The 20,881-nt window shown below is 40.5% G+C and overlaps 1 protein-coding gene across 7 annotated transcripts in view; it reads left to right on the top strand.

Moving 5' to 3' along the window:
- Positions 1–20,476, top strand: part of GRM1 (glutamate metabotropic receptor 1) — a 186,073-nt gene extending 165,597 nt beyond the window's left edge. For 2 of the 7 annotated variants that reach the window (XM_027633718.1, XM_027633724.1), the window contains exon 9: positions 16,677–17,511. In XM_027633718.1, the coding sequence (XP_027489519.1) occupies positions 16,677–17,511 (835 nt within the window). Of the gene's footprint in view, positions 1–5,357; positions 5,397–6,433; positions 6,519–16,676 lie in introns of all 7 variants that reach the window. The other 5 variants (XM_027633746.1, XM_027633743.1, XM_027633751.1 and 2 more) reach the window with 5 other exon arrangements.
- The last annotated feature ends 405 nt before the right edge of the window (positions 20,477–20,881 follow it).

Here is a 20,881-nt window from a genome sequence, read left to right as displayed (position 1 = left end):
CTGACCTCTGTTCTCCCGATTCTCTGTGTCCCAAGGACTCTGCATGGGCAAATTCATCACTGCCAGATTTTTTTTTAGGGTTTCCAGACCAAGGTGTGGATATCTACAGAACAGACTCCACACAGAAGACATGCACTGTCACAGAGTCGCTAATAAACATGGCCAGCATCAGAAGTTATGTTCTCTGCTATGGCAAAGGACTCTAAGAAACCACTTTAAGTGTGGGTTGAAAAGTATATGGTATCAATAGAACATCTGCCTCCACATTAAAGTTGTTAAAGATTATTTAATTTTGAAATAACAAGTCAGCTAATTCTTCAGAGCATATATGTGCTCTGGCATTCAGCCTCCCACACCTGACAAGCATAGGTTAAAAGGCATTATCACTGTAAACAGCAAACAATTGTGAAGCCTTGAAGAAATCACACAAGTTGTCAGTTTAAAGCCCACTTGAAAACTAGAAGCTCCAGGTTTTTTGTTACTGCATTATAGACAATTTACCATTTATAGCTTACCGCTTCAGTTTCTCTCTTCTTAAACTGTTTCCTCCTCTCTGCTCTGTGGTTCTTCTTTTGAGGTGTGCAAGACATGGCCTTCTTCCACTCTGTAAAATTAGTCTTGCAGAGAGGAAAAAAGGAAAGAAAACTAATTACTGTCTGCTGAATTCCTTGAGCCAGATCTCAAGGTCAGATACACAATAATGTCAGCACCATAGAAGGTGTCCCTGATCCCCCTGGCTTGGGGAACAGGAGTGAGAGTTGTCCATTTCAGCAGCAAATCATTAGATTAGCTCAGCCGCTTTGCAGCACCACAGCCCAAGATGTCAAACCTGATCTTAAACTCTAGCAAAACAAGAGCCCCTGATCTGATTCTAGCAAATCCTCACTAGTAGATGGTTTGCTGGTGTTCACGGTTCCAGTCTGATCAACCTCAGAGAATCATAGGTTCAATTTAAATGACCATCTATAAGCCACCTTCTATTTATTATATCCTCTTTCTCTTTACCCAACGCTATTAATCCCTCCTCATCCTTAGTGTGTTAAAGTCAGGAATGTTTGCTTTTTCTTACTCAAAGTTCTTGTTAGTCTTTCCCTCTACTCCAATGGAATTTTTTTTATTATGTTGTCTTTTGTCCATTTATTTTCCTGGTATAAGCTAAATCTTCAGATGGTTCAGTTTAGCCTGTTCTGGTTGGCTTGCTAGCTTTGCATTGCCAAAGAAAGGATTGTCTGAAAATTGGGACTTACTCCACATTACTCATTTTTAACATTCCAAAGCCCCCCAAACAAGCTAACTAACCAGACAGCCAACAGAAACAGAACCAAGAAACAAAGAATCAAACAAAAAAAAAGCAAATCCCACAGTCTGTGTAAAACCCCCACAGAGAGATTATCTACCTTGAGCAGATTGACAAGGAGCTATGTTTGAAAGCATAGCCACAGCAGCGCAGACAACTGCAAAAAGTGACCAGTGAGCAGATGCGGTGTGTGGGTGGCGTTAACAATGCTGAGCTGTGGGTTCTTGAGCCCCACGTGGCAGATTAATTCTGTGAGCACTTGTGTGCAAGCCAGTGGCTCCACAAGGTCCCTGGGAGTTTGTGCATGCACAATGTGGGCTCATGGGGTGCAGTGGGTTGTGTGGGTGTGTGGGTGTGTAGCAGGGGCTCACATGTGTGCAGTGGCAGCTTGTGTGTCTGGGCAGTACAGGCTCCTGCGGAGTACAAAGTATGGCCCCAGGCATCTCTGTGCTCTACAGTCAGTGAGCAGTTCTTCCTCCTTTGTTTTCCCATATCCTCTGAAACATACAGTTATATGCATTTCTTAATCCTTTGTGTTATATACACTATCTGAAAAATCTCTCCTGCCACCATCCCGGACAGCCAAGAGATTTGCTTGCGGCTACTTTGGGCTATCACAGCCTGTAAATCCACAAATGCTTTAAGCTGCCCTAAGCTAGAAGTGACACCCAAAGTCATCCTTCATCCCATGTCATCACTTCACTTACCCAGGGACAAGAATCTGGACAGCCATGCTGTGAACTCCAACTAGGAATTGATAGGGGGGTTTTTCCCCTTTCTTTTTCTGACATAGTTGTGACCCAGAGTAGTTGTCCCTGTCATTCTCTGCCAGTTGATTGAACGATTGCTCCAAGGGTTGTGCTGACACACACAGGGGAGGGTGGAGCAGCAGAAGGGAGCAGCCAGGGAGCACTCCCACAGGCACACAGCTGGCTATTGCTGCCCTGGCTTGACCTGAAGAACACAAGGACTTTGCTCTGTCTTCACCATGCAATTCAGTGCCACATTCTTCCGGGCATCCTTCTGGGACTGTGGTCACCCTGGTGACCTTGGCCCTTCTGTCCTCTTTGGCAGATGCTCACAACTTGACAGAGAGCATGTGCGGTTAAATCCCTCCTGCTCCTCAGTCTTCCACGGATGATAATTATTGACATGCCTCACTCTGCTGGTGAAGGATGAATGACCTCATAACCTCCCTCCTACTTGTACTGCTCTTTGCTCCACAGCTCTTAATGATTTCTTTCTCTCCAAAACCTGCCACTATGCCATTGATTAGCGTAATTAATTTAAAACACAGAACAATTATTTCCAGCCATCACTTAGACTGGAATTTGTACTGAAAACCTGTCCACCTTCCCAACTTTTTCTATTGGCTTAGAAATCTCCTATCAGATCCTGGCTCATACAAAAGTTATTGAAAATTCAGCTCCTCATCCTACAGGAAAAGGACATGGCCTTGCTTCTTTTTATGTAGGTATCTTTTGATCCAGCTATGACAACCGTACATAAAACCTTACCTTTCAAGGACACAAACCTCTGAAGAGACACAAACATCTGAAGAGACACAATCATGCTCCTGCCTAGGAAGATGCTCCAATTGGAGGGGCAAGAGGGTTTGGGATGAGTTGAACACTTTACTGATCTGGTTCTACAGATGAAGTGTTCTTACCTCCCCAATTACCTTGCAGACCAGAAAGTTTGTGGTGTTGGTGAGCTGTCCCTTGAGAGTGCAGAAGGCAATCAACCTGAGTACTGGAGTAGGAACTGCTCTTAAATGTGTGGTAGTGTGCCAAGGGCACATGGTACAAGGCTTATCCTTTCCTATATTAAAGCTAGGGGTTATACACAAGTTCTTAAAAATGAGGAGTTGATGCAGGGTTGTCACTCCAAGCATTAGCATTAGGCCATCATCAGTTCTCTTGATTTCTTCCCCACCTTATTTTCTTCCTAATGTTATTGATGGTCAGTTGTTTCATACAGAATGATATAAAATCTGGGGCTTTGCTATTCTGTATTTTTTTGACTGGGGGAATGTGAAAGATTTTCTTACAGTTTGGACATCTAGTGAGGCGGATCTCTGACCATGGCTTCAAATAATAGATAACACATCGTACTGCACTTCAGTTTTCTTGGACACCAGAAAAAATCACTCAGTTTGTATATGTTTGAGTAGTCTGATTGAGCAGAGAGAGTAATTTCAGAGCAGAAGGTGAATGTTTCCAGTTTCACAGCTGTTGAGATATAAAACATTGCAGATAGCAATTTACACTTTTCTAACACAGATGTTTGCCTCGTAGGACGATTCATTTACACTTAAGAGAAAAATAGTGGCAAAAGTGACACTTCCCTCGGATCCTTTATATTCCTCACTGGAGATTTCAACAGTCCTGTTACCTACCTTGTTCTGAATGACTAGGTAGAAGCATTTTTCTGCTTCAAAGAACATAAAGTAAAGCAATTAATCCACTTCTTTCAGGAACCGCCTGCACTGCCACCCTACTTCCTCTGCCAGACTCCCTGTTACTGCTCCCAGGGGTTTGTTATAAAGCAATTCAGACACTTTCATGATGGCATGCCAGCTTCTCGTTCAAATGCACAGAAGATCCATCATGCCTCTGGGCTCAGGATACAAATAATCACTCAGCAGGAATTACCCTGGAGAAGACTGCCCCCAAGATGACTCATTAAGCCTCATATTGTAAAGACAGGCAGGCTACCTAATTTTTTGATAACCAAACAAATGTATGTGAAGTACCATCACTACCTGCAAGGCTGGGAGGAGGAAGAGGGAATACATTGCCATAATTAAAAATAGAATAAAAAAAAAAAGGTATAGAGTTCTGGGTACTAATTTTAAATCATAGCTCTGCAGTATTAGCACACAGTGCTAGTAAGACAAAGCCAGCCTAAAAGTTGAATGCTTCGAAAGTATTTATTATTATTTATGCAGTTGACAATGATTTGATAAGTGGAAAATAATTCACTGAAATACAATCCACTCATGCACTACATTTCCCACAATTACAAACCTAAATTTCACTATAAATCCAAATCCAATTCTACTGAAGCATGAGCCTTGAGATTTAGAGCTGATTTCTGTAGTGTATATGCTGTGTTTCACCATGTGAAGATCACCCTTGACCAAAAGGCAGACCACTGCTTTGATGGAACTTGGCAACATTTTGACAACAACAACCTCCTGCAGAATGCAAACCTGGCCAGGAACTTTGGGTTTGCATGCTCTATTACATGATTAGTGTAATAACATGTTAGATTTTGGCTGAGGAGTGCAACGGCAGTCGCAGTAAAAGAAGAGTTTGTTGTATTTTGAACATGTTTTGAAGCATTTTGAACTGCTTGAGGAAGCGGGCTTCTTTTGTCCTTTCCTTTAGCAAGATTTCATAACAAGACCTACAAATGCCCAAAGCTTGGAGAGCAAAATGCTCTGAACTCACTCTGGGGATACATATGAATGCAAAGAAATACAAGGCAGGTGCAACTAAGTAAACAATAAATGACAGCCAACTGCAGCCCCTGAGGGATGATGGCTAACAAGGCCTGTTGACTCAGAAAGACCCAAGTCCCAAGCAGTGCTTCGAAACAAAAGTGTTCCATCTTTTCCAGGGTCCCTGAGCAGGGCTTTCTGTGGCTGTGTGCCCTGTATTGTGCTTACAGCAGTGCGTGTGTATGAAATACATTTAGAACTGAAATACATTTCTCTCAGCAAATCAACTACATATTGCTACTTGTTTTCTAAAATTTGCTCATGTGACTGAACTAAAAGCACAGGAATTAGAAAGCTCTTACTCTCTCAGTTGATGAAGAAAACTGGAACTCTGTAGAAATGTTGAATATTCTGTTTAAGCTTAACAATCCCTGTAAATTTATTGGGTGTAGGAGAGAGCACGGTAGCTAAGTTTCTAATCATGATCACTTTTAAATTTATGAATCTCAGAGATCTCATTACACCTGATAAAGAATTTTATTCTACAGACTTCAAAGTGATTAGGTTTGCAAAACTGCTCAGCAGAATGTCTTATTTGTGTTTTATTCATAATAGTTTGGAAGTCATCTCAAGGCATCTACTGCTCCAAAATGGGTATGCATGTATTCTGTGTACATCACACTGTGCTCTCATGCTTTAGTATGTGGTGAGAGGAATGGCTTGTTTGGCTCATGAACAGCTCTACTGAGTATGTAGTACATGCACATACCATCCATGAATATGTTGTTTTAAGGCAAACAGTAGTCTGGCAAGCATGCACTATGATTGTTTGATGGGAAGAAATGCTGAATTTTGATTTTCATTTTATTTGCCGTACAATGACAATTTTTTTTGCAGAAATTCATTGATACATTTCATGTGCAAATTTACCTGAGATTTTTGTCAAAGCACACACGTGTGTGTGTGTATTTTTATTTATACTGGGGAAGACAAATGAGAATTTGCATTCACTGGATAGGGTAAGGAAGAGGAGAAAATGAAATGGAAATTGTCTTATATTAATGGCCAAAACTGCAATTTGCAATACCGTATTGAATTACCATTGCAGATAGAGTGCTTAGGAGACTATTCATTTTGTGTCTACCTCAATAAGGCAAATGTTTCCCTGAAAGAAAAGGAAGCACAATAGTGAAATCACATATAATGAAAGCTAGTGACTAGTCAGCTAGAGCTCCAAAAGTAAAAGAAGGGAAACATTTAGAAAAACAGATTAGGGAAATAAGAGACAAAGGAAGAAGTGGCAGCTGAGCATATATTAAAAACTCCACCAACAAAAACTTTTGGTGTTGCTTTTGTAAATAAGATTTGAAAGGTAGATGCTCCTTTTTCACCATTTTGTCCTGTGTTAAGAACACCGCGGGTGAAGTCCCTCTGACAGCTAGATGCACAGCATCTGGTATGTAAAGCGCATCAGCAGAGGAAGCAGGAATGAACACCATAAAAATCTATTTTAAACAATATTGTGCTGGAGTCAAGAAGAAATCTGTGTGGAAGTTCAGGTGACAAGAGGAGAAAAGATGGCAAAGCCCTCAGATGTAGGTCAGGGACAGGCACCTATTGAGTGGTATAGCCACAATGTGTGCACATGTGTATAACCACTCACTGGGTGTCTTTTTCTTTTCAATCTTCAGGAAGAGGCAGCCAGAGTTCTCGCCCACCAGCCAGTGTCCGTCGGCACATGTGCAGCTTTGAAAAATCCCACACTGCAGTGAATGTGTAAGAGAAGCTGCATGACAAAGAGTGGTTTTACCCCTTACTTTCTTTTTCTCATTGGTTTATCATGTCTAGTGATGGGACAAATGTGGTGCATGCCATTAAAGATGGGAAATTTGTTTATGTCCCCTTGTTTCACACTATGCCTTAAACTGATTGACCAGATGTGATGAAGAGGACAATGAATATTTTTTTTGCAGGTTTTATTTTTTTCTCTAAAGCCTTCCATTTTAATTCTAAATGCCTACAACTTTGCAAATAAGTCCTCTTTTTTTGTACTAATTTTATCTTCTTTTTCCATTTAGCCAATATTTTTTTCTTTTTTACAGTTTTGCATAGAGATGACACTATCCTGTGTGTTTTAAAGAACAATCTAGTGGCTATGTCATGGCAAGACACCTTTGCTGTGCACAACTTTTGAACTGTGCTTGTTAGTGAACTGTGGCTGCACAGCCAGCAGAGGGAACACAGAAAACATTGGTGGGATTCTTAGAACAGGTAAAACATTAGCAGGCACATGTAAATAAAACCAGCAGGATTTGGCCTAGGAACAAACAGTATCTTAAAATAATAGCAGAGAATTTTTTTCTGTTATAATTTCTGAAAGTTGTTTGGATTCTGCATATTCTGCATTCAGAGAACAACAGCAAAATTCAGGTCTTCAGAAGTAAAAAGTGCAAATACTGCCCTCTCTGAGCAAACACAAACAAGGTGGAGATAACATGCTAGCTGTTGCAGAAACTGAAAGGCTTTGCCTCATTTCTTCCAGATCTTTGCTCATTTCCATCTGCTAAACTGCAAATGTAAAACAGTCCTGCTCCCTGCCCCGCGGAAGGTTGTGCAGTGACTAGCTGGAAAGCTGCCTGTGATCCACTGACACAGCATTTTGAGCAGTCCTGTCTCGCTACAGAGATGCTGTTTCCCTGCTCTAATCAGTGCAAAGCATTCTAGCTCTGTGTATGTCTCAGACAGTTTATGCAATTTGTGCACAGGTAGCAATGATGTTAATTCAATCAAATCTACCCCTCTGATTTATAGATCAGAAGAAATCCATAGAATGCATCATATATTTGGAGCAGTAATGATGGCTTTTACAGGGCTTGTGTAGCAACCAGATTTGGCACCCTGAAAGGCAAATTGTACACAGGCAGTGTAAGGAATGGTACAAACATTTTGATACTAACTTCTAGTCAGAAAAATATGCTCTTCTTTTCTGAACTGGAACAAGTGTTGCAAATTCCCAGGGCACAGATCATCAATTATCTGTCTGGAAATTCAAATGGGAGTCCAACACAGACATACTATTAGGAGGTAAAGGCGAACACAACAACAAATTCTATTCAAAAAAGCATGGGCACAAGCTGTGAAACTCCTGAGCACAGGGAAGGCTGAACCTCCTGCTTTTTGCATGACAACGCTTGGGATTTTTTTTCAGTTTGGAAAAAAAAAATCCCCATCCACATGAGCTCCTGAGAGACACCTCTGGTGGGACTCCAACCAGTCAATGGAACTTCAAATGCCTGTGGCAGCTGCCCAGATAAAAAAGGCTTTAAGAAGCAGTGGAGCTTTTCAGACCTGCTGAGCATGAAGCTATTTTGGTTTCTCTGCCCATCCCTGTCCCTCGGGCTTCCTTCTCCCTCCAACCAGGGCTGATGCATTCAGAGGCCTGGCAGTGTTGCCCTGTGTCCTGGGAAAGGGCATGTCCTCCATCTGCAACTGACTGCCCAAGATCCCTGCGGCCGCGAATGTCAGTTTGAGCAATAAATGTGTGTCCATCATATCACCAGCTGCCCAACACTACTGCCTGGTCTCATGGCTCAGTCTCATTCACCAGAATTGCTGCAGTTTGCAAGTCCAGGTTTTTCTGAGAAAGCCCTCCTTCACTACCACAACATGCTAGAAATCACCACGGGTGCTATGGTTTCCTTCACCTTCCAGTTACAAGCAAATAGATGTAGAGTCTTGAAACTGTCTTGTGTTTTCATGAACACAATACTTAGCATCAGGGTTTTTTCACTAATGTTAATCTCCATTCTCTGTATAATTCTGGAGATGATTAGAAATGCAGAATCATGAAAATACAGAATAAAAACAATTTATTATCATACTTAAAAACACCAGAAACAACACCTCTGAGTTTCAGGGCTCTTTTCTTCTGAAGCTGCACATTTGTTACCATGGAAACTTTCAGATACACCCAAAAAACCCACAGACTTCACAATCTGCTCTATCTACTGCAGAATATTCGGGAGAGCTGTACATTACAAATCAGGGGCCTCATGACTAAGCTTCCTGTGGCAACAGAGTTAAGTTTGAACTCAAAATGCTGGCATGTTAAGACAAGTCTGATGTCTTTGAGCACTGTTCAACTGTTGGGAGTTTATTTTATTCTCAAGTATATCAGAGAATCTGACAAGTTCTAGTGGGAGAAAGACCTCATTGACCTCTACCTCTGCAAGGGTTGCACACATTTTGGCAGCAAATATCCAGGGCAACTGGCTTGTCTGTTCATTAGGAATTTATTCCTGCTGTGATACAGCTATTGACTAGAAAACATTCTGGATGTTCAGCATAAATTGTCCCTTTTGTAGCTTCATCTAGAGGTCTCAGTTGTGCACCTATATGCCACGTGAAGTATCTCCCAGCCTCGGTGCTAATGAGTTTGAAAAAAACTTGAATCTATTTGGCTATTTTAGTTTTATCTCATGCACTCTTTTCTCTGTCCCCAGTGCTTTTTGTTGCAGTTCAGTATACAGCTTTCAGCTTGTCAATATCTTTCTGGCAAAAAACGTGGTACCCCAAATAATTTTCTATCAGAACCACAGAGGATTACAGAAAGCAAGGAAAAACCTCCAACTGTCTTAATTACCATTAAACTGCATTCATAAGAAAGACCTCCTGTACCACAGTGTGGTGCTTTTGAGTGGGGAACACAGAATTCATGGGCAATTTTTTTGGTTTTATTATATTTGAAGTTCATTAATTTGTGTTTCTAATTCAACAGCTGCTCCATGGTATTTCTTTTGATGTAATGTTTTTTGAAGGTTTTTGATCTTCACAGCCTCCCAGTCCTACATACTATTTTGCCTTCCTTGCACCCACCTACACTCTTTCTAAATGAATTTAATTCTTGCATTTTCTTCACATTTTCTTAAGCTTTCCAGGTCCCTCTGCACAAAACATTGTACTTTTCAGTTTTCAGGTTCTATTAACTGTGCTCCTTTTGGAGCCTGTCTGAATAAATGCTTCAGTTCAGGCAACATCACTGGCTGCACTGTCATATACATTTATCTGAATGTGCAGCATGAGACATCTTCAGATAACAAAAATGTGCTTCTCCATTAATGACAGATACTCTCTAATGATTTAAACCATTCTTTTTTCATGCACTGACTTTATTATCCTTAAAAAAATTACAAAAAGTTATTCAGTAGAATGAATTAATTCTGAATATTTGGTGAGGTTTATTCAAAAGCTATTCACTAATAAGAGCACTTTTTGATTTCACTTTATTTGCAGGTTTCCCATCTTTATTTCCTGAATACAGGATGAATTTTCTTGCTGTTCGTGACAAATTGTTTATTATCCTGAACTTTGTATTATCTATTAGATTAAGTTGTTTTCTCAAAGCAACACATTAGTAGTTATTCGATAATTTTTTCAAAATACCTAATGAACACACATGGGAATTAAATTTTTTTCGCCAGTAATTAGAAAGATGACTGAAATGTGGCATAGCTTCTATATTTTAGATGAGAATAAAAATTTATAGTAGTAATTATAATTAGTAGTCAGACCTTCATACACATTATCAGTGTAATACTCTCACACCTTTATTGAACTGGGTCAGTAAGGTCTGTGATACATGCTGAAGTTTTAGGCATTCAACAACCTTGAACTTCAACTACATTACCATCTCTCACCATCCCCCAGCTCCCTGAATTCACAGTTGTATAAAAGTGCTATATATAGCTACTGCATCCACATTACAGACTGTATAATATTAACATTTCAATTTAAAAAAGAAAAAAAAATAGTTACCAATAGGGTCAGTGTACATTAGGTAGCCTATATGTAATTCAGATAAAATACTATTTAATGTTTGCATTGGAGTAACCAATGAAGGAAATTAATACATTAGTTTTACTTGACATAAGCCAATGGCAAGACAGAGAGTTGGAAAGGCAACTCTGGGCTTGTGCTTGCTCACAACACCCCTAAGTATCTTCCCCAGCAAGACAGCATGAGAGTGTTATGTTTTCCTATGTTTTGTGTAACAGTTTCCATCATACATTTTAAGCAGCACTGTAATTTACACAGAATATTCTGTCCCGTGCCCAAGGCAATTTTGTCCATAACAAAAACAAAAAGTGAGTGGAACAACAAGGAAAAGTTGGTTCAGTAACTTAAACTCCCAGAAACATAACTAGGATGTTAAACTTTGCTCTAATTATACAGCACCAGAGAAAGCATTGGAGTCCTGCTGTGAGAACTGTTCTAAGTTCCTCTTATCACTGAGACAGAGGTTATAGTGTAAAAGGACTAAAGCTGAACTTGGTTTGTGATTCTTGTTTTTTTTCATTTAGGTGTTAATATCAGACAAAAGTCCTGAGCATACATCAGATAGGGACTGTGGTCAATAATGGCTCCCTGGCTCATGGGAGAGTGCAGAGAAGTTTTACTAACCCAGGCATAAGAGATAAATCCCTAGAAGCAATGCTCCAGAAGTTAGGCTTGCAGGAACACGTTAACCAGCGTGGCTTGCTCTGCTAATGAGTGGCAGGACTGGCTGTGGCAGTTCTGAGGTGAGAGGCTGTTCAGTACAGGGAGATATCACCACCATGGATTAAAATTAGCTCTCTCCTTTAATCAAATTTCATGCCCCAGGGGCCTTACTGAAATGGAGACAATAATAGAAGAGACCTTGGTGATACAAGCTAAGCACCTACAGTGTGCTGCAGTGCAGGTACTAGCCTTAAATTTTAAGCTTGTTAGCTTGGGTCCTGGGAATGGTGAGGCAGCAGCGGGGCAGAGCTTTGCTCAGGGTCATTACCACTTCTTACATGACTGCTGGGTTGCAGAAAGGTTGCAGTTGGCTAAATGCCTTTCTGTGGGCAGGGCAGAAATTCCTCCACTAGTTCCCTAGGATGGCCTCCATCAGCAACTACCATGTGGGATGAGAAAGGTTTTGTCCAATGCACAGTTTCGAACAGGGCATTTCCTTTTGCTCTGCATCCCCACTGCCTCCAAAGGCTGACCATCTCTGTGTCAGTGCTCAGAATCAGCCCTGAACACTCTGCATTCTGGAGCCAGCTGTCAGGTGGCTGTAACTGTGCCCCACTCTGTGAAGGTGGGAGCATTTTTTGACTGGGCAGTACCTGACACTGACCTTGGCTGGTTGCTGATAGTTAGGGTTTCTTTTGGACTCAATTTTTGCTGCCAAAGTTGATAGGCTCTTCTTGGTTTGCATTTTATGTTCATTACTAAGATTTTGTCTTCACAGAAGAGACTGCCAGGTTATCTCAATGCTTCCTACTAGCTGTGGCATTTCAGTTACTATAGTGACTACAAGGAGGTAGGCTGGGACAAAGCATCAGTCTGACAAAGAAAGAAAGGTAATATTTATAATTTCTCCTATATCCTTTTTCTCTGGTTAATTGCCATTGCTGCTTTTTTAAAAAAAACAACCTTAAATCATAAATCTGTGTTCTGAATCTTGTCTAGCACCACCAGGCCTGGCCCAAATGACTGTATCCCTCATCTCAGCAACCTTGAGATCCTCCCTCAGCTCATGACCATTTGGAGAAGATAACAGACCATCATTCTGACATCCTAAAGGGATGAAACAGGGGATGAACTCTAACAGATCAAGGAATGTCCCTTGCTGTTTTAACTGGAAGGGCTCTTTCTCAAGCACTTTGCCTAACTGCATCTGAAGCCATTTCCCAGCTTGTGGGTTCCTGGAGCTAACTTCATCATATCACTCTGTTAAATCATTTCATGTGGTATCAGTTAGAGATTGTTATGCATAAAATGGTCAAGACAAAAAAAAGACAACATTTCAGGCATACAGGACTCAAAGTTGATTTCATTCTCTGTGCTCTGGATCTCAGGCTGTAACTTTGCTGGTGAAATGATCAGAGTTGCACAAATTAACTTCCCTTAGACCACTGGGACAATAATTTTTCACCTCAGAAGCATTCAGCCTCTAAGATATAAAGAAACCTTTGCTATTCAAAGTCTAAAATAAGCCATCTTCAGGATCCTGCACTGTGGAGAGAAACCACCTGTTCTGGGGTGCTCAGACTTGATGTTGCTCCAAGGAAGCCAACAGGGTCAGGTCCTCCAGGCACTGGTAGGAGCAGGATTCTGGTCTTGGCCTGAAAATGGACTTAAGTCTGGGGAACTCCTTGTCACAAGGAAGAGCCAGATCTTGAGCATCTGGAGATACTTAACAATGAACAGTGAGATGTCTAATGAGCTGTATGCATGTCCTACAGGTGGCAGGATTATTCTGAACCACGGTCTCAGATTTGGATGCACCAGCTCTTCTAAAAATCTTCACCTAGTAACTATTAAGGTCTGAAGTTATTTTCTGTCTTGTTTAGTAACTAATAATCGTCTGAAAGTACCAGAAAATGACTACCCCATAGTCATGCAGAGAGTATGTTATAAAGATCAATGCGTGTACTAAAAACAACACTTTGAATTACCAAAAATAACAACAGATCTTCTCATAGAACTAAACAAAATTCATACAAGAAATATACTTACCTCTATTTCCTCCAAAAACCAAAACCCACAGATAAAGCTGTGAAAATTGAGAAAAAGCAACTAAGTGTATGTCCTTGCCTATAAAGCAAAAGCAAGACCATCTTATGTGTTTATAGGATATCCATGAATCTGTCTCAACATTTAGGTTAGATGTGAGGATTTGAAGAAATAGTAGTTGGAGTGTTACACTGGGTATAGGCAAGTACATACCTAAAGATCCCTTGAGACTCCAGGGGGTTCACATCAAGGCAGTAAGTGGGAAGTCTAAATCCTACAAGAAATTGTATACAGTACAGAGAAAGTTAGGAAAGACAAATAAATACATGAAAGAAGTGAAATGGGTAATCATCCGATTGATAAAAGCAAGAAACAACCAGTTAAGCCCACCTTGTCGCTGTGCAATCGAACATCAGGTTTTCAACACCCCAACTGTAATTCAGCTTGGTGTGCTCTCTTGCCTTTGTGTGGAAAACCATCCCTTCTTCCATTATGCCAGGCAAATAATTTTGATCTTCAACTCCTTCCATGGATAATTCCTTCAAAGGAGAAGATGACAAAAACTTGGTGACCATGCCTCCCACATGCAGTCAGGATTCTCATCATCACAAGCGAGGTGGTTCCTTGTCTTGCTGAGAGTCAGTTCAGGTCTGGGCTTTTGCAGACCCATGTTCGCTTATGTCTAAAGGTCAGTTAATGCCATTCAAGATGGTTGGTCTTTGTTCCACCATGAAAAGTGTTTTTCTTGCATGTTAATTATGAATTTTGCCTGAATGTGCTAATCTTGGTGTGACCCCCTACCAGTCATCCAGCAAGACAGAGCCCAGGTATTTCTATGACAGTCTTGTGACTGCATCTCAAATGACTCATTAACAGTCATGGTGCACGGACATAGCAAGGAGAGCAAGTTGAGGGAAAGAGCTGGAACAAGAGTCTGAGAACAGTAGCAGAAAAGAGATTTCCCAGTTGATATTGTCCAATGGATCCCACAGAGAGCCACTGCAGCTCTAAAGATCTTTGTCACAAGTCACGAACATTAAGGTCTGGTAAGTGCATTGGCAGCAGCAGCTTTCCTCATAGAGCAAGTTACTAACAGACAAATCCTGATGAAATGGTTTGTTCACGTTTGGGTATTGCAGTCTCAACACAGTGGTTGTTGATTTGAGCTCAATTAAGTGCATTACGGAGAGTGCTACAGAAGAAAGAAGTCAGAAGAGCAGAATTTGAGAGTGAGGGAGAGGGAAATGAACTAAATAGGAGCATGATCTGAAGACAGAGGTAGTGAGTTCCTTAAAATAGCAGTGCTTGCCTTTGATGTAAAATACAAGATCTTGAGAACAAAATGAGTTAGAGACTAAACAGATGGTGTGAGGAGGGATTCAAAAGTGAGATGATGCACCAAAACTAGCAATGAAGAAATAAATTATGTAGAAGTGGACTTAGCATAAAAGGCGGCAGATAATTATTGTATTTTTTTCAGAAAAGCCCTTTGCAGTATTTGTAAGCTACAGGATCAGCAGGATACAACATGAGAGCACTTGACTTCTTTTCCTCTCTACAAGAAAAGACTTGTTTTGAAGTTAAAGCAGACAAAATGTGTTTCTGTATGAAGAGTTTGCAGATCTTGGCATGTTAAATATTATTTTAAAAATCTTTCACACCCAACAATTACATTCATTTGCTTATCTGTATACCACTTCAAAAAAAAAAAGTCATACCACAGCTAGTTTTGATCAAAATAGGAATGCTTCTAAATCTTCATTCTTATCTTTTCATTGATCAGTATAATACAGAATTTTCATTCTTCAGCTGGGAACTAGTTATTTTACTTTCTATGCTGAAGTTCTAAATCCAAACAGCTCTAGATCCTACCCACTACATGCTTTGGGGAGTTACGAATTTTTTATATTGGCCTTTTCTCGTGCTCCAGTTCCCACAGAGGTGGTGAGTCCAGTGTTTAGAGTCTGGAGCTGGAGATGAACTTTCCAGCTTGGATCCAACTCAAAAGCTTTTTGCTTTTTTCTCCGGGAATATTTATGGCTCAGCAGAAAAGTGACGCATTGTCATGTACATTTCTTTTCTTTTTTTGACAGATTTACAACACTATCTGCGACAAAGTCAGTCACTACTTTTTTAAAATAAAATTCAACTGGCAATTATTTACTCCCTGAAAAAAGAGAACTGCAAGAGTCTGAGCAAGGAAAAGCAAAATACTTTGAATGATACTGCAATACAGTAAGGGAAGTGACCTGCCCTCATATGTGCAGTAGCAGGAGACAAGGCTGCTCCCACCTAGTTTACCATGTACCTGCAGGGCAATCACAGGGTCTGAAATTTAATCCTCAGGGCTCCTGGTCACTGAGGAATGAAACCCTGACTTAAGGCTGCTTTGAATAAACCATCTCAGAATTTCTGTGTCTGGTTTTCACACAGGTGATGTATATTATAATTTGTCAATGATCTCTACTGCCTGACCTGCAATGAAACAGTTGCTTGATCCTCTTAAGCAACACAGCTCCCTGTCCCACCAGCTGCTAATGAGCTACCACTCTGCTTTTTGTACTGCTCCCTTCAATGGCACAGGGAAATGCAAAAAAACCTACAGTTCCTCAGGGGCAGACATGACCCTCAGATCCTCACTCAGCTAAACTGCTAAGCACTTTGATGGGATCCAGCCTGTATGAGGAGTCGGAGGGTTTTACTCACCCTGGTCTTGTCGCTGCTTGTTCCTCCACCCACACAAATCAACCGTTTTCAGTCCCAGCACTTTATTCTGATTTGTAAATAATAGTCACCTGGGAAGAAGTGCATTTGCCTCCTACCTGATGGAGTCCCCAGAAGTCCTTCATTTCTTTGATAGCTAAACTGTTCCTGAGTGCAAAAGGGGAAGAGGGAATAAAATGGACCTCTCTACACAGGGTGCCAAAGGCTATAACTGTGTGTTGTTTTTCTTCCAACAGCTTGAAAATATTTCCTTTAAGCTGTAAATCAGGCTTAATTAAAGCTCTTCCTGTGACTTTTTTCCCATTTTTTTTCCTTCCCTCCCTACAAGGTGGGATGAGCAAACCTAGATACAAAAATGATATAGCTCGAGTCCTCAAATCACAGCCGGCCTTCCTGGAGCCCTTCCCACAGGCAAACCTTTCCAGGCTGGCTGTAAGATGGATAACCATCAGGAAGTAATCACTTCTGGATGAAAATCAAAGTAATTGCTGTTGTTAAAAAACATTGTTGTTTCCTTATGTAGTTTTTCGGGGAGGACACAAAGAACTGGAGGAGGGAGGCTTACTAATGAGGAAAAGCAATCAGTATTTTTGTAGGCTTGTGTGTTATACTGCCTGTGTCTGCGTAATGTAAATGCAAATAAACCCATCTTTATTTTATTCATAGTTCTAATGGAAAGTCTGTGTCATGGTCTGAACCAGGTGGAAGACAAGATCCCAAAGGGGAACATACATGGCACAGACTCTCAGTGCATGTGAAGAACCAGGAGACAGGGTGCAATCAGACAGCAGTGATCAAACCCCTCACTAAAGACTACCACGGCCAAAGCCTGACTTTTACCGACATCAGCAGTAAGACTCTGTACAATGTGGTGGAGGAAGAAGATAGAGAGCCTGTTCACCTCAACCAGGCCAGCAGCCCCTCCATGGTGGTGCACAGACGGGTGGCAACCACCCCACCTCTGCAGGCCACAGTGGAGGAGACCCAGCTCTTCTTGCCTGAGCAGTCCCCCAAGACCCTGCCCCTGCAGCCACAGTCCCTCATGGACCAGCTGCAAGGAGTGGTCAACAAGTTCGCCCCCAGCATCCCAGAGTTCAATGCTGCCATCCCCACTCCCGGCTCAGGGAACGGCGTGCGGCCCCCATACCAGCCTCCGCCACCTCAGCAGTCATCCCTGCAGCCTTTCCAGGTGGCTGCCTTCAGCGAGGAGACCCTCTCTCCCCCGGCTGATGAAGCGGAGAGTGAGAAGGTAAAGCTCATTCAGGGATATGTGTATGAGAAAAACACAGAGGAGGAGGAGGACGAGGAGCCGGTGACCAGCAAACTGACTCTGGAAGACTCTCCAGCACTGACGCCCCCGTCCCCTTTCCGGGATTCAGTGGTTTCGGGCAGCTCTGTGCCCAGCTCTCCTGTCTCGGAGTCGGTTCTCTGCACACCCCCAGATGTGACCTATGCCTCTGTCATCCTGAGGGATTATAAGCAAAGCTCGTCCACCCTGTAGATGCTGCAAGAGACAAGATGGAAAGGACTTTGGTAGCTGCCCGTTGGGAGGATTTGAGGAGACAAGTCTCTCAGGACTGTGGGGAGAGAGAGCAAAGTGACAGGGCAAAAATTTCTTCCTGCACTTAAATAACTAAAATGAAACAAAAAGAAAATAAAAATCCATTCTGAGGGCTCAAGATTCTCTATCTGTTAAAAATAAAAATATTGTACTTTGGAAAAATGTTAGGAAACCATAACAAAGCACAAACCCAAGAGACAACTTCTATAGCAAAAAAATAAAGAATAAACACACAGGAAAAAAATATAATTACACTTAGTCAAACCCTCTCTTGGCAATGCTTAAAAAGGACTCTGGGACGTGTGACCTGGAGAAGTCATTAGCACACCTCATGACTGCTGTCTATCTGCTACGGAAGCAACACACCCAGGAGCTGGAAGGGTGGAGTGTGGTGAGGGGGAACGAAGCTACTTGTATATGAGACATATATGCAAAAATATTTTTTTCCTGGTTTCTACAGGTGGCATAACTGCAGAATGTGTTTGGGGGAGAGGAGCTGAGATAATGTGAAAGCGCATGGCTCTTACTGACTTTTGTCTGAACGATTTGTTCTTCATACTAGGCTGCTTTTTGGGGGATCTGGGCTTTTTTAACACTGATTGTGAACTGACTGAGAAATATGATCAAGACTCAAGAGGTTTCTGAAGAAAGCCTTCACTGTAGTACTTGTAATACGATAAGGACTTAGAAAAACTGCCCTTTTGTATAAGATCGCAAACCATGTGGCTAAACTGTTACACAATGTTTCCTGTAGCAGAACAATATTTATTGACTATCTTTTCATAAAATAACATATTTTGCCATGTCATTGCATCATTCCTCTGTGTTATGTTGGAATCAAATACATTGCAAAATAGCTGTATACTTAGAGCAACAACTGTTAATCTGAAAGAAAGGTAATTCCATGCTGGGGGTTATGGAGCCAGCTCCCAGACAAGAGACTGGAGTGAATGTATGTTTGTGTATCTGTATGCGTGCGTATGGTATGTGTGAAGAGTAATGTCCAATAACTACCACTGGAAGATTGTCTTATATACTATGAATATTTTTATGTTACAATCATGTTTTTATATCGCATTGTTACAAATATTCGATAGATCTTTGAAGGTTTGTATGCTGTGCTAACACATTCTTTTTTCTCATATACAAGCTGAGACAGTTGTTACCCTTACACTAGGGTGCTTTGTTTTGCAGATATTTTATGAAGTAGACATATGGTATTAATAAACCAGTGAATTGAGATCTTGTTATTTTACATGTTTGCAGCAAGTGTGACTACCAAAAAAAAAAAAAAAAAAAAAAAAAAAAAGGAGAAAATATAAAAAGAAAAAAGAAAAAAATCTGGTTTAGAAATCCAGGTGAGACAGGAAAAGTAATTCAATTATTTCATTGCTTCAGATAATTTAAAATAAAATCACATCAGGACAGGAAATTTCATCAGTGCTTAATGTGTGCATAAACCCCCAGGTTTTGTTATAGACAGTTCTTTTAAACTCTTTATGATGTTTAGTTGCATGTTCTTTCCACGTGATTTCAATTCTTGTATTTAATATACAATACAGCATCTTAAAGATCACTTCTAGGCAGTTGTAGTTCTGTCAAATATTATTCCTCCTCCTCTATCTTTCATGTGTTTCCTAGAGATGGGCCTCATCCAAAGTTCCCTAATGACAGGCATGATCAAAGTCCAGGTCTAATTTAACTTAATTATAATGATTATTACCCTATTTATAAATGCGCTTACTATACATATACAGGTCAGGATTATAGATGCTATGATCTTTGCTTATGCTGCTGAATTCAGCTGAGGATCTGTACCACAGTTCTACACTTATTTCCAAAAATATTTTAAAGGAATCTCTTCCTGAGATTAATATAGTTGCAAAACCTGATTTTAACCATGCTTTAACCACATGTGAATACTTTATCGGAGTTTTTTCTGAATTCAGCATAATTCTGTTCTTTTTCTTGCTTTTCACTTGAATTTTTAGAAGACCTGCTACTAGTTATCAATTCTTCTCCGAAGATCCAAATCTCATAGTTTTGCCTTAGTTATGGAGTATTGGTATTGGAAGGTTTGGCTGGTGCTCAAAACCAGAGAGTCTTTTTTCCTCATCCTCTTTGCACAGTGTTTGCTCCCTTCAATATGACTAGTGGCCAGTTACTATTGTTGACCTCACTTGGAAAGCATGAAACGACTTTGCCCAAAGACACAGTTCTGTCTTTGTCAGAATATTGATGTCTCTGTAATGAACTGAGGATGCCTGAGGGTTAGCTGGTTGAATTTTTTTTCTGCTTGGGGTTTTTAGGGGGATATTTTTTTGTTACTTCTTTTTTTTTTTTAAATGCTGAGTACTTATTAAAACAGTGAAAAAAAATGTCGTATTTTCTTTGCTGATCACCACACTGGCAATGGATTCTGTCTTCTAATAATCATAGTATAAGATCTGCTGTGCTGTTTCCAAAAACATGCACTGTCAGTAGCACAGAGCTGATACTAGGAAGCCAGTCTTTGAAGAACTGAGATAAATAAGAAAAAGAAACATAACAGATCTGTATGGATGAAGAGAAGGCAAGGGGGCAAAGTACAATATTGTTTTCATATCTGTTTTGAACATATTAAGCACTGATTTTATTACTGCAATGTAATTATATCACAAGTAGGAGTTTTCTTGAAATTCAGTATATTAACTTTTAGTTTGTAATTGTTAAAACTGGTAACATACACATACGTAAATATATCTAAAGATCAAGAACTCACCTTGTGTATGCAGTTGTATGAGCTATGAAGCTTTCTGTAAAAGTTCTTTCTTTTGGTCTGTCAAACGCTGGATGAAAATGCCTTTTTGTCAAAATGATCTTGAAAATGCTGTAAAATAAATATTTTCTATTTATTATTTAAAAATAGAATGCAAATATTTTTAATTTTTTGTTTCCTGAGTAAAAAATAGTCATGTATAGTATTTAATTGTTCCAGGGCTTCTCAGCATCCTGAATAAGAGATGGCAGAATACTCAAATGGAGGTAGGTATGTTTTCGATTGTGACATGTAGGTGAGATGGTGGAGGGTTGGAGGATTTTTGCTTAGAAAACAAAGCTCAGCTTTTTGGCTTCTTCATAACAATCAGAAGCACTTTAGGTATGCATTCAGGCTGACAAGTTGTAGAAGAGGATTCGATGGGAAATGATGGGAAATTTTGCTTCCCAAGGACATGGGGAAACACCAGCCCTTCTCTGGAGATAGTCTTTGAGATGTCTGCTTCTTCCATCAGGGAAACTCAAATATGCTTTCTTGACAGCTATAAGTGAC

This window comes from Corapipo altera, unplaced genomic scaffold (genome assembly GCF_003945725.1).
Source record: "Corapipo altera isolate COAL_440 unplaced genomic scaffold, ASM394572v1 2b, whole genome shotgun sequence".
Classification (NCBI taxonomy): domain Eukaryota; kingdom Metazoa; phylum Chordata; class Aves; order Passeriformes; family Pipridae; genus Corapipo; species Corapipo altera.
The sequence above is the reverse complement of the archived record's forward strand: the minus strand, read 5'-3'. Positions and strand labels throughout refer to the sequence as shown.